The sequence below is a fragment of the Canis lupus genome, chromosome 5, assembly GCF_048164855.1.
Source record: "Canis lupus baileyi chromosome 5, mCanLup2.hap1, whole genome shotgun sequence".
Classification (NCBI taxonomy): Eukaryota; Metazoa; Chordata; class Mammalia; order Carnivora; family Canidae; genus Canis; species Canis lupus.
Window position 1 is genome coordinate 50,858,105 of NC_132842.1, and position 16,857 is coordinate 50,874,961.

At 37.7% G+C, this 16,857-nt stretch overlaps 1 protein-coding gene across 3 annotated transcripts in view; it reads left to right on the top strand.

Moving 5' to 3' along the window:
- The window catches only part of RNF180 (ring finger protein 180), a 193,086-nt gene that overhangs the window by 23,077 nt on the left and 153,152 nt on the right, over positions 1–16,857 (top strand). For all 3 annotated transcript variants that reach the window (XM_072826620.1, XM_072826619.1, XM_072826621.1), the window contains exon 2: positions 7,075–7,209. In XM_072826620.1, coding sequence (XP_072682721.1) covers positions 7,075–7,209 — 135 coding nt within the window. The remainder of the gene's footprint in view (positions 1–7,074; positions 7,210–16,857) is intronic.

The window sequence follows — 16,857 nt, forward strand, 5'->3', positions numbered from 1 at the left end:
CCCAAGTTTCATTTTGCATCTTTTAAGGTGGTTGTGTGCATTTTTTTTCTTTGAATCTTTTAGCTTGTTGAATATATTGAATAGATTCATTTTCCATTTGTACCTTCCTTGAATTTCTGAAAATAATCTTATTTGGTCAAAATACTTTGTTCTTTTAATTAGTGGGTTCTATTGACTAATGTTTTATTTAGGCTTCTAGCATCTATGTTTGTAAAAAAAAATGGTATATAATTTTCTTACACTCATTTTATGTATCTTTGTCTACTTGGTACATCAAGGTTACATTATATTTTTGGAGCTAGTCTTTTTACAGCTATTCTTTTATAATAAGTTATATAGTTACATAAGTTATAAGGACTATTTCTTAAAGGATTGATAAAGTTTGTGTGGACCTCCCTTCCTACTCTTTATGGTTTTTAGAGAAGATATTTTGAGTTCTGTTTTAATTTTTAAAGTTGTTTTGTGGTTTTTCATGTTTTCTAGATTTAGATTAATTTTAAAAATGGATAATTTGGTTTACTTCAGGTCCAGTTTAAACTTAAGAACAACTGAGAAGGTGGGGAATCTTGAAGACCCAGGAATGTGGAATTATTTCTGTGCCAAATGCTGATATTTTTCTCTGAAAAGGGGTAAATGGCAAAAGGTAGAAAAAGGAATAAAGCTTTTTTATGGAGTTTATAATTTAGCTTTACAGAAAATTTCACCTTAATTCTTTACTAATATAATTCCCCATCAGGACTCATAAATCCTTCTTAAATATTTTAATTTTTTATTTATTTATTTTTTTATTTATTTATGACAGAGAGAGAGAGAGAGGGGGGCAGAGAGAGAGAGAGAGAGGCAGAGACATAGGCAGAGGGAGAAGCAGGCTCCATGCACCGGGAGCCCAACGTGGGATTCAATCCCGGGTCTCCAGGATCGTGCCCTGGGCCAAAGGCAGGAGCCAAACCGCTGCGCCACCCAGGGATCCCCTTCTTAAATATTTTAAAGGTTATTGGTAAGAAATAAAATTTTAATAGGCAACATTTTGGGGACAGTAGCTTTACATAAAGTAACAGTTCTCAAAATGTGGTCCACAGTCCCTTGTGTCTCTAAGACTTTTCAGAGAATCTGGCCAAACTGTTTTCTTGGTAATATTAAGATGTCATGTGCCTTTTTTAATGTGCTAACCTTTTTATTAATGCAAAAGCAATAGCAAATAAAACTGCTGGTCCCTTGGCAGAATCAAGGCTTTGGTGACAAATTATACTAGTACTCATTTTATTTTTACTGCTCTCAGATGCAGTTAAAAAACTGTTTACTGAAGCAGTACATATCATTGATCTTATTAAATCTTTCTTCTGAAATACCTTTCTAATACTCTCTGTGAATAATAAAAAAAGAATGCATAAAGCACTTCTGTAGTATGCTGGAGGCTGATGGTGGTCTTGAGGAAAAACGCTTTTGGATGTTTTAGTTGAGAGCTGAACCATACACTTTTCCATGACATTCCGTTTTTACTTAAATGATTGACAGACCATGGACTTGCATATTTGGCAGTATTTGCTCCAGGTGATAGAATTTTAGCTTTAAAGAGAAATGAGCCTTTTGGAAAACTTGTATCCACCACTATGAACTTGACTATGGCCCAATAGTTAAATAACTATTTTTTGCTGGGGATCGTGGTGATGTTAACTCATGCAGCTGTCTTTGATATTCTGTAATGAAATGTATTGATATTTGGGAGATATGCATAACTCAGGAAAACATTATTTTCCAAATTTCCAAGTTTATTGAAGAAATACCAGAAAGTAGCAAGAGTATCAGGTTAGGTGGTGAAGGTAGCCAAGGGGAAATCTCTGAACAGGTAACATGGAGAAAATCAAGCAGATATTAGCAGCTAGCTTGGTCCAAGAGACACAAGTGGGGTAGGAGATTAAGAAGATTAGCATGACAAAGCCTGTGTCATAGGTGGGAAGAATTAGGGAAGCACTCCATGTTAGAAAAATGTGTGTATCTGATGAGAACTGGAGTAAGAAATGAGGAATTTGTGAGAAAAAGCAAACAGAAAGTATTATACCTGAATTCCTTTTTTTTTTTTTTTTTTTGGTTTACTTATTTATTTTAGAGAGCTAAAGAGGGAAAGAGAGAGAGAGAGAGAGCAAGAGAGAGAGCGCGAGAGCATGAGCAGGGAGTGGGGTAGGTGGAGAGAGAGAGAATCCTCAAACAGGATCCCCACTGAGTGTAGAGCCCCATGCAGGGCTTGTTCCCATGACCCTGAGATCATGACCTGAGCAGACATCAAGAGTCTGAAGCTTAACTGACTGAGCCATCCAGGTGCCCGTAGCCCTGAATTCCTAAGGCCTTACCCACTTGTAAGTTGCACTGCAGTCATATGAACAATAGTATTAGAATTCTACAATTTGGGGATGCCTGGGTGGCTCAGAGGTTGAGCATCTGTCTTTGGCTCAGGGTGTGATCCTGGAGTCCCGGGATCCAGTCCCACATCAGGCTCCTTGGGGGGAGCCTGCTTCTCCCTCTACCTATATCTCTGCCTCTCTCTGTGTGTCTCTTATGAATAAATGAAAATAAAATCTAAAAAAAAAAAAGAGAGAATTCTACAGTTTGTATCTGCATCTGTTGACTCAGAACCCAGCCCCCCTGCACACTCCCTGCGTGTATTTCTGAGCATTGTGAGACAGCCATATGTACTCAGCAGTAAGTTTATTTTTGTGTTATACTGTTTCCCAAGATCACCGGTGTCTATTCTGTTTGTTTCAGTAGTATTCTAGTTGCTACCCCCAAGTCCTCAGAGATTAAAGCCATGTGGTGTAGATGTCTGCTGCCCAAAATTGTTAAGACTTCAGTGTGTCACAGAGTTCAGAAACCAGTTTTCAGCTATTGGCTTATACAGTTCCCTCTTCCTAAAACCAATACTAATATCTAGGGTGCTGAGGTCGGATGAGCCAATAAACACGCTGTGTTCAGATTTATCCAAAGACCACCATTCTGTTAAATAGGTTCATTTACCATATTTGACTCTTTCTTGTAGCATAAATTCTTTGACAGAAGCTACCTCAGCTCTTTTATATCACTTTTGGGTAACCTCCAGTTTTCCTTTTAAGCTCAGATATATATAAACATAGCTTTATTTCTTGTACTCCTCACATCCTTGCAAAAGGATTTCTATTTGGTTTGTCCCACTAACAGTTGGCCAGACATCTTAACCCATGATAATGGAAAAAGACATTTTGTAAGCTGAACTGTCTCCCAGATCTTGTTGATTTGATTTCAACAAATGTTTGTTGAGTGTCTTTTTTTGGTACCAGGTACCATGTTTGATTGGAAAGATATAGAGTTGAATAGAATACTGTGCTTTTTAGGAACTTGTAGTTACTGATAGGACACACATACACAGAGGTAAGTGTAGTACAGCATGACTAGTGCTGCTGCAGAGGTGCTGCAAGGTACTATGAGAGCATGGAAAAGGGGGTAATTGTGTTTTCCTGGGAAGTGTCTGTGAAAGAAAAATTTGAGTTCAGCCTTCAAGGGTAAAAAGTACTTATTAACCTAAAGTCAGAGGAAAGAGAAATGATATTACAGAAAGAAAAACAAATTTGAAAGTATGAGAGTGGAAAAAATAATTTTAGGGAACTGCACAAATATCTGTATTAGTGTTGGCGGTAGGGTACTCATGGAGGGGATGCCAAGGCTTGAGAAACAGGTTGGAGTCAGATCTTAAGGGTGTAAAAAGGCTTTGTTTTTTGGTTTTTGGATTTTTTTTGAAGAGGAAAGGCTATATGATACTCTCATTCTCCTTGTAGAAAATATTCCTTGTACGAAGAGGCAATCAAAAAGTATGCAGAGAAGAGGCATTATGGAGGATTATATAAGTATGTCAGGACATTGAATTGGTAAAAAATACTATGACCTTGTAAAATTTTGAGTTATTAATGTATATAGTAAAAGTTTTTTCTGACTTTTTATTTTGAGATAGTTGTAGGTCTGTGAATTGTGAATTGTAGGTTCGTGGGAAGATCTGCATACCCCTTCATACTGTTTACTTTATTCAGATCTCACCAGTTACATGTGCTCTTTTGTGTATTTGTGTGTGTGTGTGTATTTACCTCTGGGCAGTTTATCACATGTATAGATTCATATGAACGCCACTGCAGTCAGGTTCACAACAGTCCCATCACATAAATCCCTTGAGCTACCCAGGGGACCGTGTTTGACAAAATATGGAGCACAGACTGTATTCTGTAGGATGGTATCTCTCAAAGTGTGGTCTTTGGATCACTCTAATAATAACCTAGTGTGCTTGTTAAATATGCCAATTCCTACTGTAGAAACACTGAACTAGAATCTCTGGGCATGTGGCCCCGGGACCTACATTTAAATAAGCTCCCCCAGGTGCTCAGTATACTATGCTGAAGGGGGATGACTTTGAGCCGAGATCTGAGTGAGAAGGAGGATGCAAACACCTTCGAGGAGGAGGTCTGGACAAATCTTATCCAAATGTAGCATGACACAAGTCGCATATGTAATTTAAAATCAATGTGAAATTGACATTTACACAATAGTTTACTTGACTCAGTATATTGAAAATATTTCAACATGAACTCAATGTAAAACTATTGATATTTGGCATTCTTTTTCTCCTATTAGTATTCAAAATCCAGTGTGTACTTTACATTTTCTGCACATCTCAGTTGAAATTAGCCACATTTGAAGGGCTCCGAATATATCTGACTAGTGGCTACCATATAGGGTAGCATAGATCTAGACAGCAAACAGCCAGTAGTACAAAGGCCCTTGAAAGAGATCCATTTGGAGATATGCAGTTGCCATCTGGAATTTAAAATTATTTCTCTAGAGCTTTGGAATAAGCTAAAAATTAGATATATAGATTTTAGAAATCATCGATATAGGACTTGTCACAAAGTGTAATTTTCAGTGAAGACTTAGTAGACTCATCTACGGAGTTTTTTCTAAGTACATACTTGCACCCCAAGAAAGCATGGAAAAATCTGGATACATGGGGGAGGGGTGGAGAAACAAGGGGATGTGTGTGGATCTTAAGGAGTGAGGGAGCATAGGCAGATTGGGAGTTTCTCCATCCCTGATTCTGATAGGACCCCTCCTTGTAGTCCACATTCCTGGCTGAGAACCACTTGTGGTTAAGAGGGACATGAGAGCATAAGACACTAAAAAGGATATAGAGAGAAGGAAGGAGTGCCAAAGGAGTTAAGTAAAAGAGAGGGTTTCAACAATGAAGAAGGGCACATCAAGCAAGAGGAGATAGGACATTTACAAATTAAGATATTGCGATTGTTGAGGACATCATTTTTTTTTTAAGATTTTATTTATTCATTGGAGACAGAGAGAGAGAGAAAGAGAGAGAGAGAGCATGAGCAGGGGGAGAGGCAGAGGGAGAAACAGACTCCCTGCTGAGCAAGGAACCCAATGACACAGGGCTCCATCCCAGGACCCAGAGATCATGACCTGACCCGCAGGTGGACGCCTAATCATCTGAGCCACCCAAGCACCCTGAGCACATAGTTTAAACAGTAGTCAGCTGGACTGAGATGGGCTCTAAGGATGTCCATGGAGACAAAACTGGGATTAGCTACCTGAAGGTCAGAGCTAGACAGGCTGCAGGAGGGGCATGCCATGCTCTCCCAGGCAGGGTTCCTTAAATCCTTTCAATTTGGTTAAGGTTCATCTGTGTTCCCTCTTTTACAACCCTTACATCTGTTGCAGTTTAGTCAATAGCTGTGTAGTACATCACTGTCTTCACCCTGACCATACTACAGGATCACCTGGGGAACTTCTTTAAAAGTCCCCACTCCTCACTCCCTCCCCACATCCACATAAGCCAAAATTTCTAGGAGTGGGGCCTCGGCATCAGTTTTTAAAGTTTCCCAAGAGGTTGTGATGAGCTGGGGGTAGAAAACTGTTGAGCTATAGCACAGTGAGCACTTCCACGAGAGAAAGTGAGTGTTACTCAGCCTATCGCCCCCAGAGTTTGGCCCACTGTGTGGCATTTGGTTAGCTGTCAGTAAATGTTCAATGAATGAATGAAAAATGAAGAAGTGTGGCCGGGGAACCTGTCAGTCCCTTCTGGATAGCTTAATAAACATTTCGTTTCTTCCTAATAAATAGTTATCATGCAGGTTATTAAAAATACTCCACCTATTTTGGGTTCCTTATTAGTGTGAAACTCTTCTGCCAGACTGGTTTAATTTACATTATTTACATAAAATCTCCAGTGTAAAAATAGACTACAAAATTGATAGGAGTGTTCTCTAAGTCTTTTTGTTTGACTACATCCACCTCAAGATGTAGAATAGTAACGGTTCCACTGAGTATAATATACAAGAGAAATTACTGCGTTCAGGATAAAGAATTTTTGCCATAAATTTTAAGTAAGTAATTCCCATTTTTACATAATTAACTACAACTCAATAAATTGTATTATATTTAAATTTTAATGCTGTGGTATTTAAAATCTATTGAAAAGAACATGTCTAGTTCTTTGTTATGACTCTATTAATGCCACTGTACTAACTTATTTAATTGAGCCTTCATCAATTGCCTTTTATGACTTTTAGTGAGAGAAAGATGGAAAGAAATAGATGTAAAAATCTCTACAAAAGTGAAATAAGGGGATCCCTGGGTGGCACAGCGGTTTGGCACCTGCCTTTGGCCCAGGGCGCGATCCTGGAGACCCGGGATCGAATCCCACGTCAGGCTCCCGGTGCATGGAGCCTGCTTCTCCCTCTGCCTATGTCTCTGCCTCTCTCTCCCTCTCTCTCTGTATGACTATCATAAATAAATTTAAAAAAAATTAAAAAAAAAAGTTGGTAGTCAGTAACAAAATGCATCATCATCATAATTAAATGGAACTTTCAATCCAGGACATAGTTTATAGAGGGCTGCTAGCCTAAGACCTGGTAACTAGTAGGTACCTCAATAAATGATAATTCTCTTTCTTCTGTTCCCCATGTAGCTAGTATTGTGGTGAGGGTTTAGAAAAATCAAATTTAATCTGACACAGTTCAACATTTTAAAAGTGTATTATTTTTTCCACAGATGAAAAGAAGTGAAGAATTGATCACTAGAAATCATAATCAAGAAGACCTAAGTTTTCTTCGTTGTTGGAAATGCAGAAAATGTATAGCAAGTTCTGGTTGTTTCATGAAACACCTTGAGGATCAGATCTTTACGGTAAGTAGTGTGAACTCTGGTCTTCAAACAATTTTCTCGTATCTGAATGCTGTGAGCATGCACACAGGTGCACACCTATCCCTTCACACTTGGCTTAGGTTCTTTTACCTTATTTGACTTTACCACTGAAAACATTTCAAAGTGGTATTCAGAAGACATCCCATCTTCCACGGTTAAAATTAATTTTACCTTTAGCTGCTGACATTAACATGCCCTTAAAGTTTTAAGTGGAATATCATAGATGTAAGTTGAAGATAATGGTCAGTGTTTTTCTTATCCCCACCATGAATGAACCTTGGTAGTCAGCACACAATTAAGTTCAATATCCTAGTAGGAAATGGAGAACCTATTTTTTATATATATGTATAAATACATATATATTTGCATGTGTGTATATGTATTATGTATGTATAAACATATTTCTGTGTGTATGAACATATATATTTAGTATTTAATGTGGGCCTAGAAGAGGAAGTTCATGGGTGATTTGAAAGTCAATAGGAAAACCTGAATAATATTTAAAAGCATTTAATTGAGCATCCTGGTAATGCTTTTCAAACAGCAAAAGTAAGATCTCTAAGAGTATTATGAAACTTCTCTAAGAGTATTATGAAAGAGGCAGGATGAGAGAAGTACATACTAGATAGTGATCCATAGATTTTATAAGGAGTTCTCCTTCCAGCAGAGAGGCTATAATCACCTGTCATTGTTTGCTTCCCCTTCTTTGAGAGACACTTGGGTTTTAAAACATTCTTATTAGTTGTTTTTTGTTTTTTGGGTTTTTTTTTTTTTTTTTTTTTTTGGTCTCAGCCATGAGTAATTGTGATTATTTCCTGGAATTGATAGTAGTAGATAATTTGGTTGCATACTTACTGCCCAAAGATACTTTTTAAAAATGGATAAAACATTGTAATTGGGGGAAAAAACCTTGTAATGTTAGGAGTATTTTGCTTTGTAAATAATACATAGAGTTAATGAAAAAAAAAAAAAGTAAGTGTACAACTTGGTAAATGTTTTCAGTCCTTCCTGCTGTGAATCAGATCAAGGTATAAATTCCCATCACTCCGGAAAGTTGTGTTGCCCTGTTCTAGCCACTTCTCTCCCTCTCATAGCACCTCACTATACTGATGTCTGTCACTGTACAATAGTTTTGCCTTTGTTCACATAGAAATATATAGCGTCTACTCTTTTGTACCTGACTTATTCTGCTCAGCGTAATGTTTTAGAGATACATTTATGTTTTGTATTTATAGTTTTTGGGGTTTTTTGTTTGTTTGTTTTTACTAGGGAATATGCCACTTATCATTTATGGATCTACTACAGTTTATCATTTTTCTCCTCTGGGTGGACATTTGAATTTCTGGTTTTGGGTTATGAATAAAACTGCTATCAATATTCTTGTAAAAGACCTTCTGTGTTTATGTTTTGTGTTTTCTTTTTTGGTATATATGTAAGAATGAATTCTGGGGGCCCACAGAGTAGGTATTTTTAAAAAATCTCTTTATCAAATATTAGTACAACATGCTATGCCAGGCATTGTTTCTAAATGCTTTACAAATATTACTTCACTTTATAGGCTTGTAAATCTCAACTGCAATCCTAAAAGGAGGCAACGAGGCCTTTTGAGGCCTTTCCTGCCTTTGTCCATCATGCAAAATCTAAATTAGGGAGCTTTCCAGGGTTCTGTTGGGAAGTTAGTCACAGCCCCCTTCATTCAAGTCCTAAACTGCATCTTTCTAAACGTCATTGGTCAGTATTCCTTCCTGGGTCATTAAAATAGGTAGATTTTAATTTCTTTAGAAACACTACCAGTTTTCCAAAGTGAATGTTTATTTCCAACAGTAATGATGAGAATTTCACTTGCTCTCCATCTTTGTCCATGCTTGGTATTTTCAGACTTTGTAATTTTAGCCATTCTGGTAAATGTATATTGGTATGTCATTGTAGTTTTAATTTGCATTTCCCTACTGATTAATGATGTCAAGTACCTTTTGCTAGGTTTATTGGTTAGGCATTGTTTTAAATGTTTTATATTATTCCTTATAGTATAAGAATAGATTGTCTTGAGGAAGATAATCTCCACTTCATACATAAGGAAACTGAGGCACAGACAATTAAACAGTTTGCCCCAGATTATACTTTTTCTAAGCAGTACAGTTAGAATTGGACTTAACGTCCAGGGTCCAGAGCAAGTACTCTAAACTCCTCTCTCTCTTTGCTGCCTTTGTTCCTCCCTCAGAATATGATGCAATTTCACACCTCTTTTTTAAATTAATTAATTAATTTTAATAATAAATTTATCTTTTATTGGTGTTCAATTTGCCAACATACAGAATAACACCCAGTGCTCATCCTGTCAAGTGTCCCCCTCAGTGCCCGTCACCCATTCACCCCCACCCCCCGCCCTCCTCTCCTTCCACCACTCCTAGTTCGTTTCCCAGAGTTAGGAGTCTTTATGTTCTGTCTCCCTTTCTGATATTTCCCACACATTTCTTCTCCCTTCCCTAATATTCCCTTTCACTATTATTTATATTCCCCAAATGAATGAGAACATACACTGTTTGTCCTTCTCCGATTGACTTACTTCACTCAGCATAATACCCTCCAGTTCCATCCACGTTGAAGCAAATGGTGGGTATTTGTCGTTTCTAATGGCTGAGTAATATTCCATTGTATACATAGACCACATCTTCTTTATCCATTCATCTTTCGTTGGACACCGAGGCTCCTTCCACAGTTTGGCTATTGTGGACATTGCTGCTATAAACATCGGGGTGCAGGTGTCCCTGGGTTTCATTGCATCTGTATCTTTGGGGTAAATCCCCAACAGTGCAATTGCTGGGTCGTAGGGCAGGTCTATTTTTAACTCTTTGAGGAACCTCCACACAGTTTTCCAGAGTGGCTGCACCAGTTCACATTCCCACCAACAGTGTAAGAGGGTTCCCTTTTCTCTGCATCCTCTCCAACATTTGTGGTTTCCTGCCTTGTTAATTTTCCCCATTCTCACTGGTGTGAGGTGGTATCTCATTGTGGTTTTGATTTGTATTTCCCTGATGGCAAGTGATGCAGAGCATTTTCTCATGTGTGTGTTGGCCATGTCTATGTCTTCCTCTGTGAGATTTCTCTTCATGTCTTTTGCCCATTTCATGATTGGATTGTTTGTTTCTTTGGTGTTGAGTTTAAGAAGTTCTTTATAGATCTTGGAAACTAGCCCTTTATCTGATACGTCGTTTGCAAATATCTTCTCTCATTCTGTAGGTTGTCTTTTAGTTTTGTTGACTGTATCCTTTGCTGTGCAAAAGCTTCTTATCTTGATGAAGTCCCAATAGTTCATTTTTGCTTTTGTTTCTTTTGCCTTCGTGGATGTATCTTGCAAGAAGTTACCGTGGCCGAGTTCAAAAAGGGTGTTGACTGTGTTCTTCTCTAGGATTTTGATGGAATCTTGTCTCACATTTAGATCAATGCCCAAGAAGTCAGTGGCATTTCTATACACTAACAATGAGACTGAAGAAAGAGAAATTAAGGAGTCAATCCCATTTACAATTGCACCCAAAAGCATAAGATACCTAGGAATAAACCTCACCAAAGAGGTAAAGGATCTATACCCTAAAAACTATAGAACACTTCTGAAAGAAATTGAGGAAGACACAAAGAGATGGAAAAATATTCCATGCTCATGGATTGGCAGAATTAATATTGTGAAAATGTCAATGTTACCCAGGGCAATTTACATGTTTAATGCAATCCCTATCAAAATACCATGGACTTTCTTCAGAGAATTAGAACAAATTATTTTAAGATTTGTGTGGAATCAGAAAAGACCCCGAATAGCCAGGGGAATTTTAAAAAAGAAAACCATAGCTGGGGGCATCACAATGCCAGATTTCAGGTTGTACTACAAAGCTGTGGTCATCAAGACAGTGTGGTACTGGCACAAAAACAGACACAAAGATCAATGGAACAGAATAGAAAATCCAGAAGTGGATCCTGAACTCTATGGTCAACTAATATTCGACAAAGGAGGAAAGACTATCCATTGGAAGAAAGACAGTCTCTTCAATAAATGGTGCTGGGAAAATTGGACATCCACATGCAGAAGAATGAACCTAGACCACTCTCTTTCACCATACACCTTCTCAATAGAGTGGTTGATACTCTCATTTACCAGCAGAACTCCCAGTCATTAATTCATTTAATAGTGAGTGAGAAAATTTTAAGTGCTACTTTGGGATGTATTGGGATGGGTTGCGGAAGAGTGATGCAGAATACAAAAAAAAATTCTTGCTCTCTAGGAGCTTTATTTTGTTTTTATTTATTATTATTATTTTTTAAGAACTTTAAACTGTAGTTGAAAACAGGCCAAGCAGTGTATCCTGATTTGATAGGTATAGTAACAGAGGGATGTGAACAAACTGTTGCCTAGGCTAGTCAAGGAAGACCTCTCAGGAGGACCAAACACACACACACACTTTTTAAGTATAATTTGTAAACCATGAAATTTACTCATTATAAAAATGCAGTTAAATGGCTTTTAGTAAATATTTGAGTTGGGCAAACACCACTATAATACAGTTTTAAAGCTTGCCATTACTACAGAAAGATTCCTCAGGCCCATTTGCCCCGCACCCATGCCTGGCCCCAGGTAACCACTAATCTGCATTTGTCTCCGTAACTTCGTATTCTTAAATAAGAATATACGTATATATAACTATTGAAACTGTCTTACAAAATAAAATACATATAAGAAAACTTATGTTAAATATATACTTATAGAAATGAATAGATATTCAATGTTTGTATTTCTATAAAATATTAAAATATATAATATGCATGTAAAATAACACATACATATATAAAACTAGGTTTAAGAATAAATCAATATCATTATGTCTGGGAGGAAGGAGAAGTCTGTAATGGAGCATTTTGAGGGTGCTTTTAAAGTAGTGGTCTAACGCTGCCTGCAGCCCAGGGTGTGATCCTGGAGACCCAGGATCAAGCCCCACATTGGGCTCCCTGCATGGAGCCTGCTTCTCCCTCTGCCTGTGTCTCTGCCCCTCTCTCTCTCCCTCTCTCTCTCTCTATCTCTGTGTGTGTGTATGTGTCTCTCATGAATAAATAAATAAAATCTTAAAAAAAAATTATAAAGTAATGGTCGTGTATTTGTTAAACTGGATAATGGGTATAGTGATATTTGATTCTCTTTCAATCTTTATTTAAACTATAGAAATGCAAAGAAAATAAACTATAGAAATGCTTTACATTTTTACAGATGGATTTTATCAGATGCTATGCTAAAAGAATGCTACTTTTATCACCTATCAAATGATCTTTATTTCTGATTAAATTAACTATACAATTAAAAACACCGTGTATAAAATAAGTTTGTTTCTGAAAGGGTTGTGTTGTTTTAATTTCTGTAAATGAAATCACACTGTAAGTGGGTCTTCTTCCAGAAATTGGTGCTTTCACTTAAATCGCCCTATTTAGTATAATCCCCACTTATTCTCACTTTGGTGTGGTGTTCTGGTATATTAATATATCACGGTGTATAATTCATTCCACCCTTGATAGGCATTTGGGTTTGATCTTGTTTTGCTCATATAAACAGTGCTATTATGAGCTCTTTTGTACATACTTTGGCACACACGGGTAGGAGTGTATTTCTAAGAGTAAAGGTAAGAGCATCCTAGGGCATGTACGTATGCAACCTCATCGGGCAGCACTAAACTGTTTTCAAATGACAAGGCTATGAGTGGTGGTTGAGCATTGCTGTCATCCTACATCGTCACCAGCATTCAACATCTCATCTCTGAGACTGTTTGTGTTTTCTGTAAGATGTCTTTTTTTTCTTGCCTGTTTTTTGGTAGGTGGTTTTGCTTTGGTTTTTTTAAAGTTTTTTTTTTTTTTAATGTATTCTAAATACTAATCCTTGATTGGTTTTTCTAATGCAAATATCTTTTGCCACTTTGTGTAACTGGTATTTTGCTCTTTGTGGTAGTTTTTAATGAACAGAAGTTCATCATGTACTGTAGTTGAATTTATTAATCATCTCCTTCATGTCTTGTACTCTTTGTGTAAAAAATTCTTCTGTGCCCTAGGGGAGGATTTTTTTCCTTTCCTTTTACTGAATACCAGAGTTGACATTAGCAAGTTTCCTTCTGTATTCCTCTGAGCAACAGATTTATTGTTCGTTCACCCTTATACTGAAATTAAAACCCAGATTTATGTAGGAAGTCCCCCTTAGAATCTCCTCACCATGAGTGAACCTCGGACTATGTGTCCTGTCTTCAACACCCCATGCAGACTTGAAATGGCCCTCAGAACAACATAGAGGATCAGGAAACTGGGGAGACAGCATCCATAGCTTTAGGCTCAAGGACCACATTTCTTGAGCCCTGTCAAATGCCAAGAAATGAAGGTCTCACACTCTGCTTCTCAGTCCCACCAAACTGGATACTGGGATCACAGTAACTTTCAATGAAAAATAACCAAATACCTGCAAAACAAAGCTTGCTAGAAGAACCAGCACAAATACAGTCATCATTTCTGCTTTCATAAGACTGAGGAGGTATATCAGCTTGGTGGAAGCTCTCATGTGTGAAACTTGAGCTGTAAGGGAATGTGGGATATTTGAACTTTAGTTTTCTAGCCACTGGCAGGTAGTAAGGCATGCAAGAGAGAATTTGGAATGGAATGTTGAGACAGTTTACAATGTTCATAGGGAGAAAAGAGGTTTCCTACCCATTCTTCAGGCCTGAGACACATGAAGTAGGAGCAAAAACGAAAATCAAATAAAAATAACAGCAAAAATGAAAATAAAAATAAAAATAACAAAAACCCTAAAAACATAAAAATGAATTGACAGAAATGCTCTCCCATTGTGGAGTCTTGGCTAATGGCTAGGAATGTTGTTCTCAGTTTTAGTTTTTTAGTCCGTTTTGTTATACCATTGGACATGTCAAGTTTTTGTGGCCTGTAGAACATTCCAACAGATATCTGGGGGGATGCTGATTCTAAGGATGTGGAATTAAGAACAGAGATGTGAACTAAAAGTGTGGATTTGGGAGTCATCAGCATTCAAATGGAGAGTGCCACTATGACAGTGCACGAGATCACCATGCAGAGTGTGAATGGACTGAGAAGGGGGCCTAGGAGCATTTAAAGGATCAAAGCTCACACAGTAGAAAAAGAGAGGAACAAGAAAGGTAAGACTGAGAATCTGGATACAGTGTTACACAATTCAATGGATGGGTATTTTCTAGGAAGAGGGATTAGTTAATAGCATTGGGTATTGTGGGGAGTGGTCAAAGACCAGACACTGGCTTCAATGTATAGGCTGTACACTGCACAGTTCTGTAGGGTGCCGGCCTGGGAAGGGTGTCTCCTTGATTTGGGTAGAATTGCCACACAGACTGGCCATATATAGAGACCCTGCATGACAATTAATAGTGTGCATTGGCTTTAGCAAAGAGGAGATCATTGGTCAGCGTTCATTGTAGTTGAGGGGGTAAGAGGGGCAAGTACCAGGTTCTAGTGAGTTGAGGAAAATGGGGACTGCGGAATGGTCCGACACTTATTTTAAAGGATTATAATTATTTGGCTATGACTCTTTTTCAGTTATAGACTATCAAGTGTTTCAGCTTTAAAACTTCATTGCCCGTACCATTTGCCATTATATGATCACCGAATGTTGCATTGAGTTTTGGATTATATACCTTTTTTGGCTACATATTTTGCTCATTTTCTCTCTGACTTTATTAACCTGATGACCTTTTTTCAATGGCTATAATATGGAAATAAATCATATTTATATTGCTTATTTTTAAATACTTTTATGTTCCCTTTTGTTAATATTAGCATATATTTATTTCATGCTTAATCTTTTCACATGCTATATAGACGTAATGGTATTGCCTCTACAAGTTCATGGTAAAGTCTTATTCCCCAGTGTGCCTGTATCTAGAGATACGTCTTTAGGAGGTAATTTAGGTTAAATGAAATCTTAAGGATAGGGTCCTAACTTGTAAATAGTGTGGCCTTCTAAGCAAAAGAGAGATATCATTCTTTTTGTCCACCATGTGAGATCTCAGTGAGAAGGCAGCCATCTGCAAGCTAAGAAGAGAGGTCTTACCAGTACCTGAGCATACTGCCACTTTGACCTCAGATTTCTAGCCTCCAGAACTATGAGGAATAAATGTCTTCTGTTGAAGCCACACAGGCTATGGTATTTTGTTATGGCAGCCCCAGCCGACTAGGACACAACAAACAATTCCTGTAATAGACTCTGCAAATCGAAACCAGAGCAGAAGAGAGATGCCCTGTCCTTGTGAAGCTTCTGATATAGTGGTCAGTTATAAATATTAATTTACTGGCCATGCAAATGGCAAAAAGGAAAAGTATAGGGAGCCATAAGAACAGAATTTATTTATTTTTTAAATTTTTATTTATTTATGATAGTCACAGAGAGAGAGAGAGAAAGAGAGGGAGAGAGAGAGAGAGAGGCAGAGACAGAGGCAGAGGGAGAAGCAGGCTCCATGCACTGGGAGCCCGACGTGAGATTTGATCCCGGGTCTCCAGGATCGCGCCCTGGGCCAAAGGCAGGCACTAAACCGCTGCGCCACCCAGGGTTGCCAAGAACAGAATTTAGAGAGGATTGAACCTACCTGTATCAGGAAGGCTTGTCTGACAAAGTGACTTGCATGAGGATATGGTGGATGAATAGTGTCAGCAGTACATGACATAGAACATTCTCAGCTTTGGGACCAGCATGTTGAAAGGCTCTGTGGTGGAGAGAATGTGGACTGTTTATGGAACTAGATGTCCATGACTGGAGTTCAGAGATCAAACGGATAGTTTGGCAAGATCTGAAGCTAGAAAGAAAAGGATTAGTTAGATCATTTATGGTCTTGTAAGCCAAATTAAGGACTTTGATCTTTATTCTGAGAGCTGAGGAATTACTGAAAAGGAGTGATAATGACCATTGAATTTTAAAAAGACTATTTTGGCTGTTGTGTGAAGAGTGAATTTTTAGAAAGTTGACAAGATTGGATGTAAGAGACTGTCAATAATTTTTGCATTCATTCTGACCCTTTGAGTAAAAAGAAAAGTTTCTACCGTGAAGTATCTTCTTAGAGTACAAATAGACAAAAAAAAAAAAAAAAAAAAGGCAGTATAATAGAATTTGGTTCCTTTACATTTGTGACACTTCAAACATTTAATTAATAATGTAAATGACAGGGAACCCTGGGTGGCGCAGCGGTTTAGTGCCTGCCTTTGGCCCAGGGCGCGATCCTGGAGACCCAGGATCGAATCCCATGTCGGGCTCCCAGGGAATGGAGCCTGCTTCTCCCTCTGCCTATGTCTCTGCCTCTCTCTCTCTCTGTGTGACTATCATAAATAAAAAAAATAAAATAAAAAAATAAAATAAAAATAATGTAAATGACAAAAAAATAATGTAAATGATATATTTGTTACCCAGTCTTTTCTTTGTGTTTATAGCCATGTAGTTACATGAATTGTTGGCTCACTTTTAATGAATTAGCTGAGGGTGTATTAATGCTAACATGGGAAATGCCAAATGTTAAACATCCTTCAAGATATCGTATATTAAATTGTCTAAGTCAGCTTTTAACATTAAACCTTAGTTAA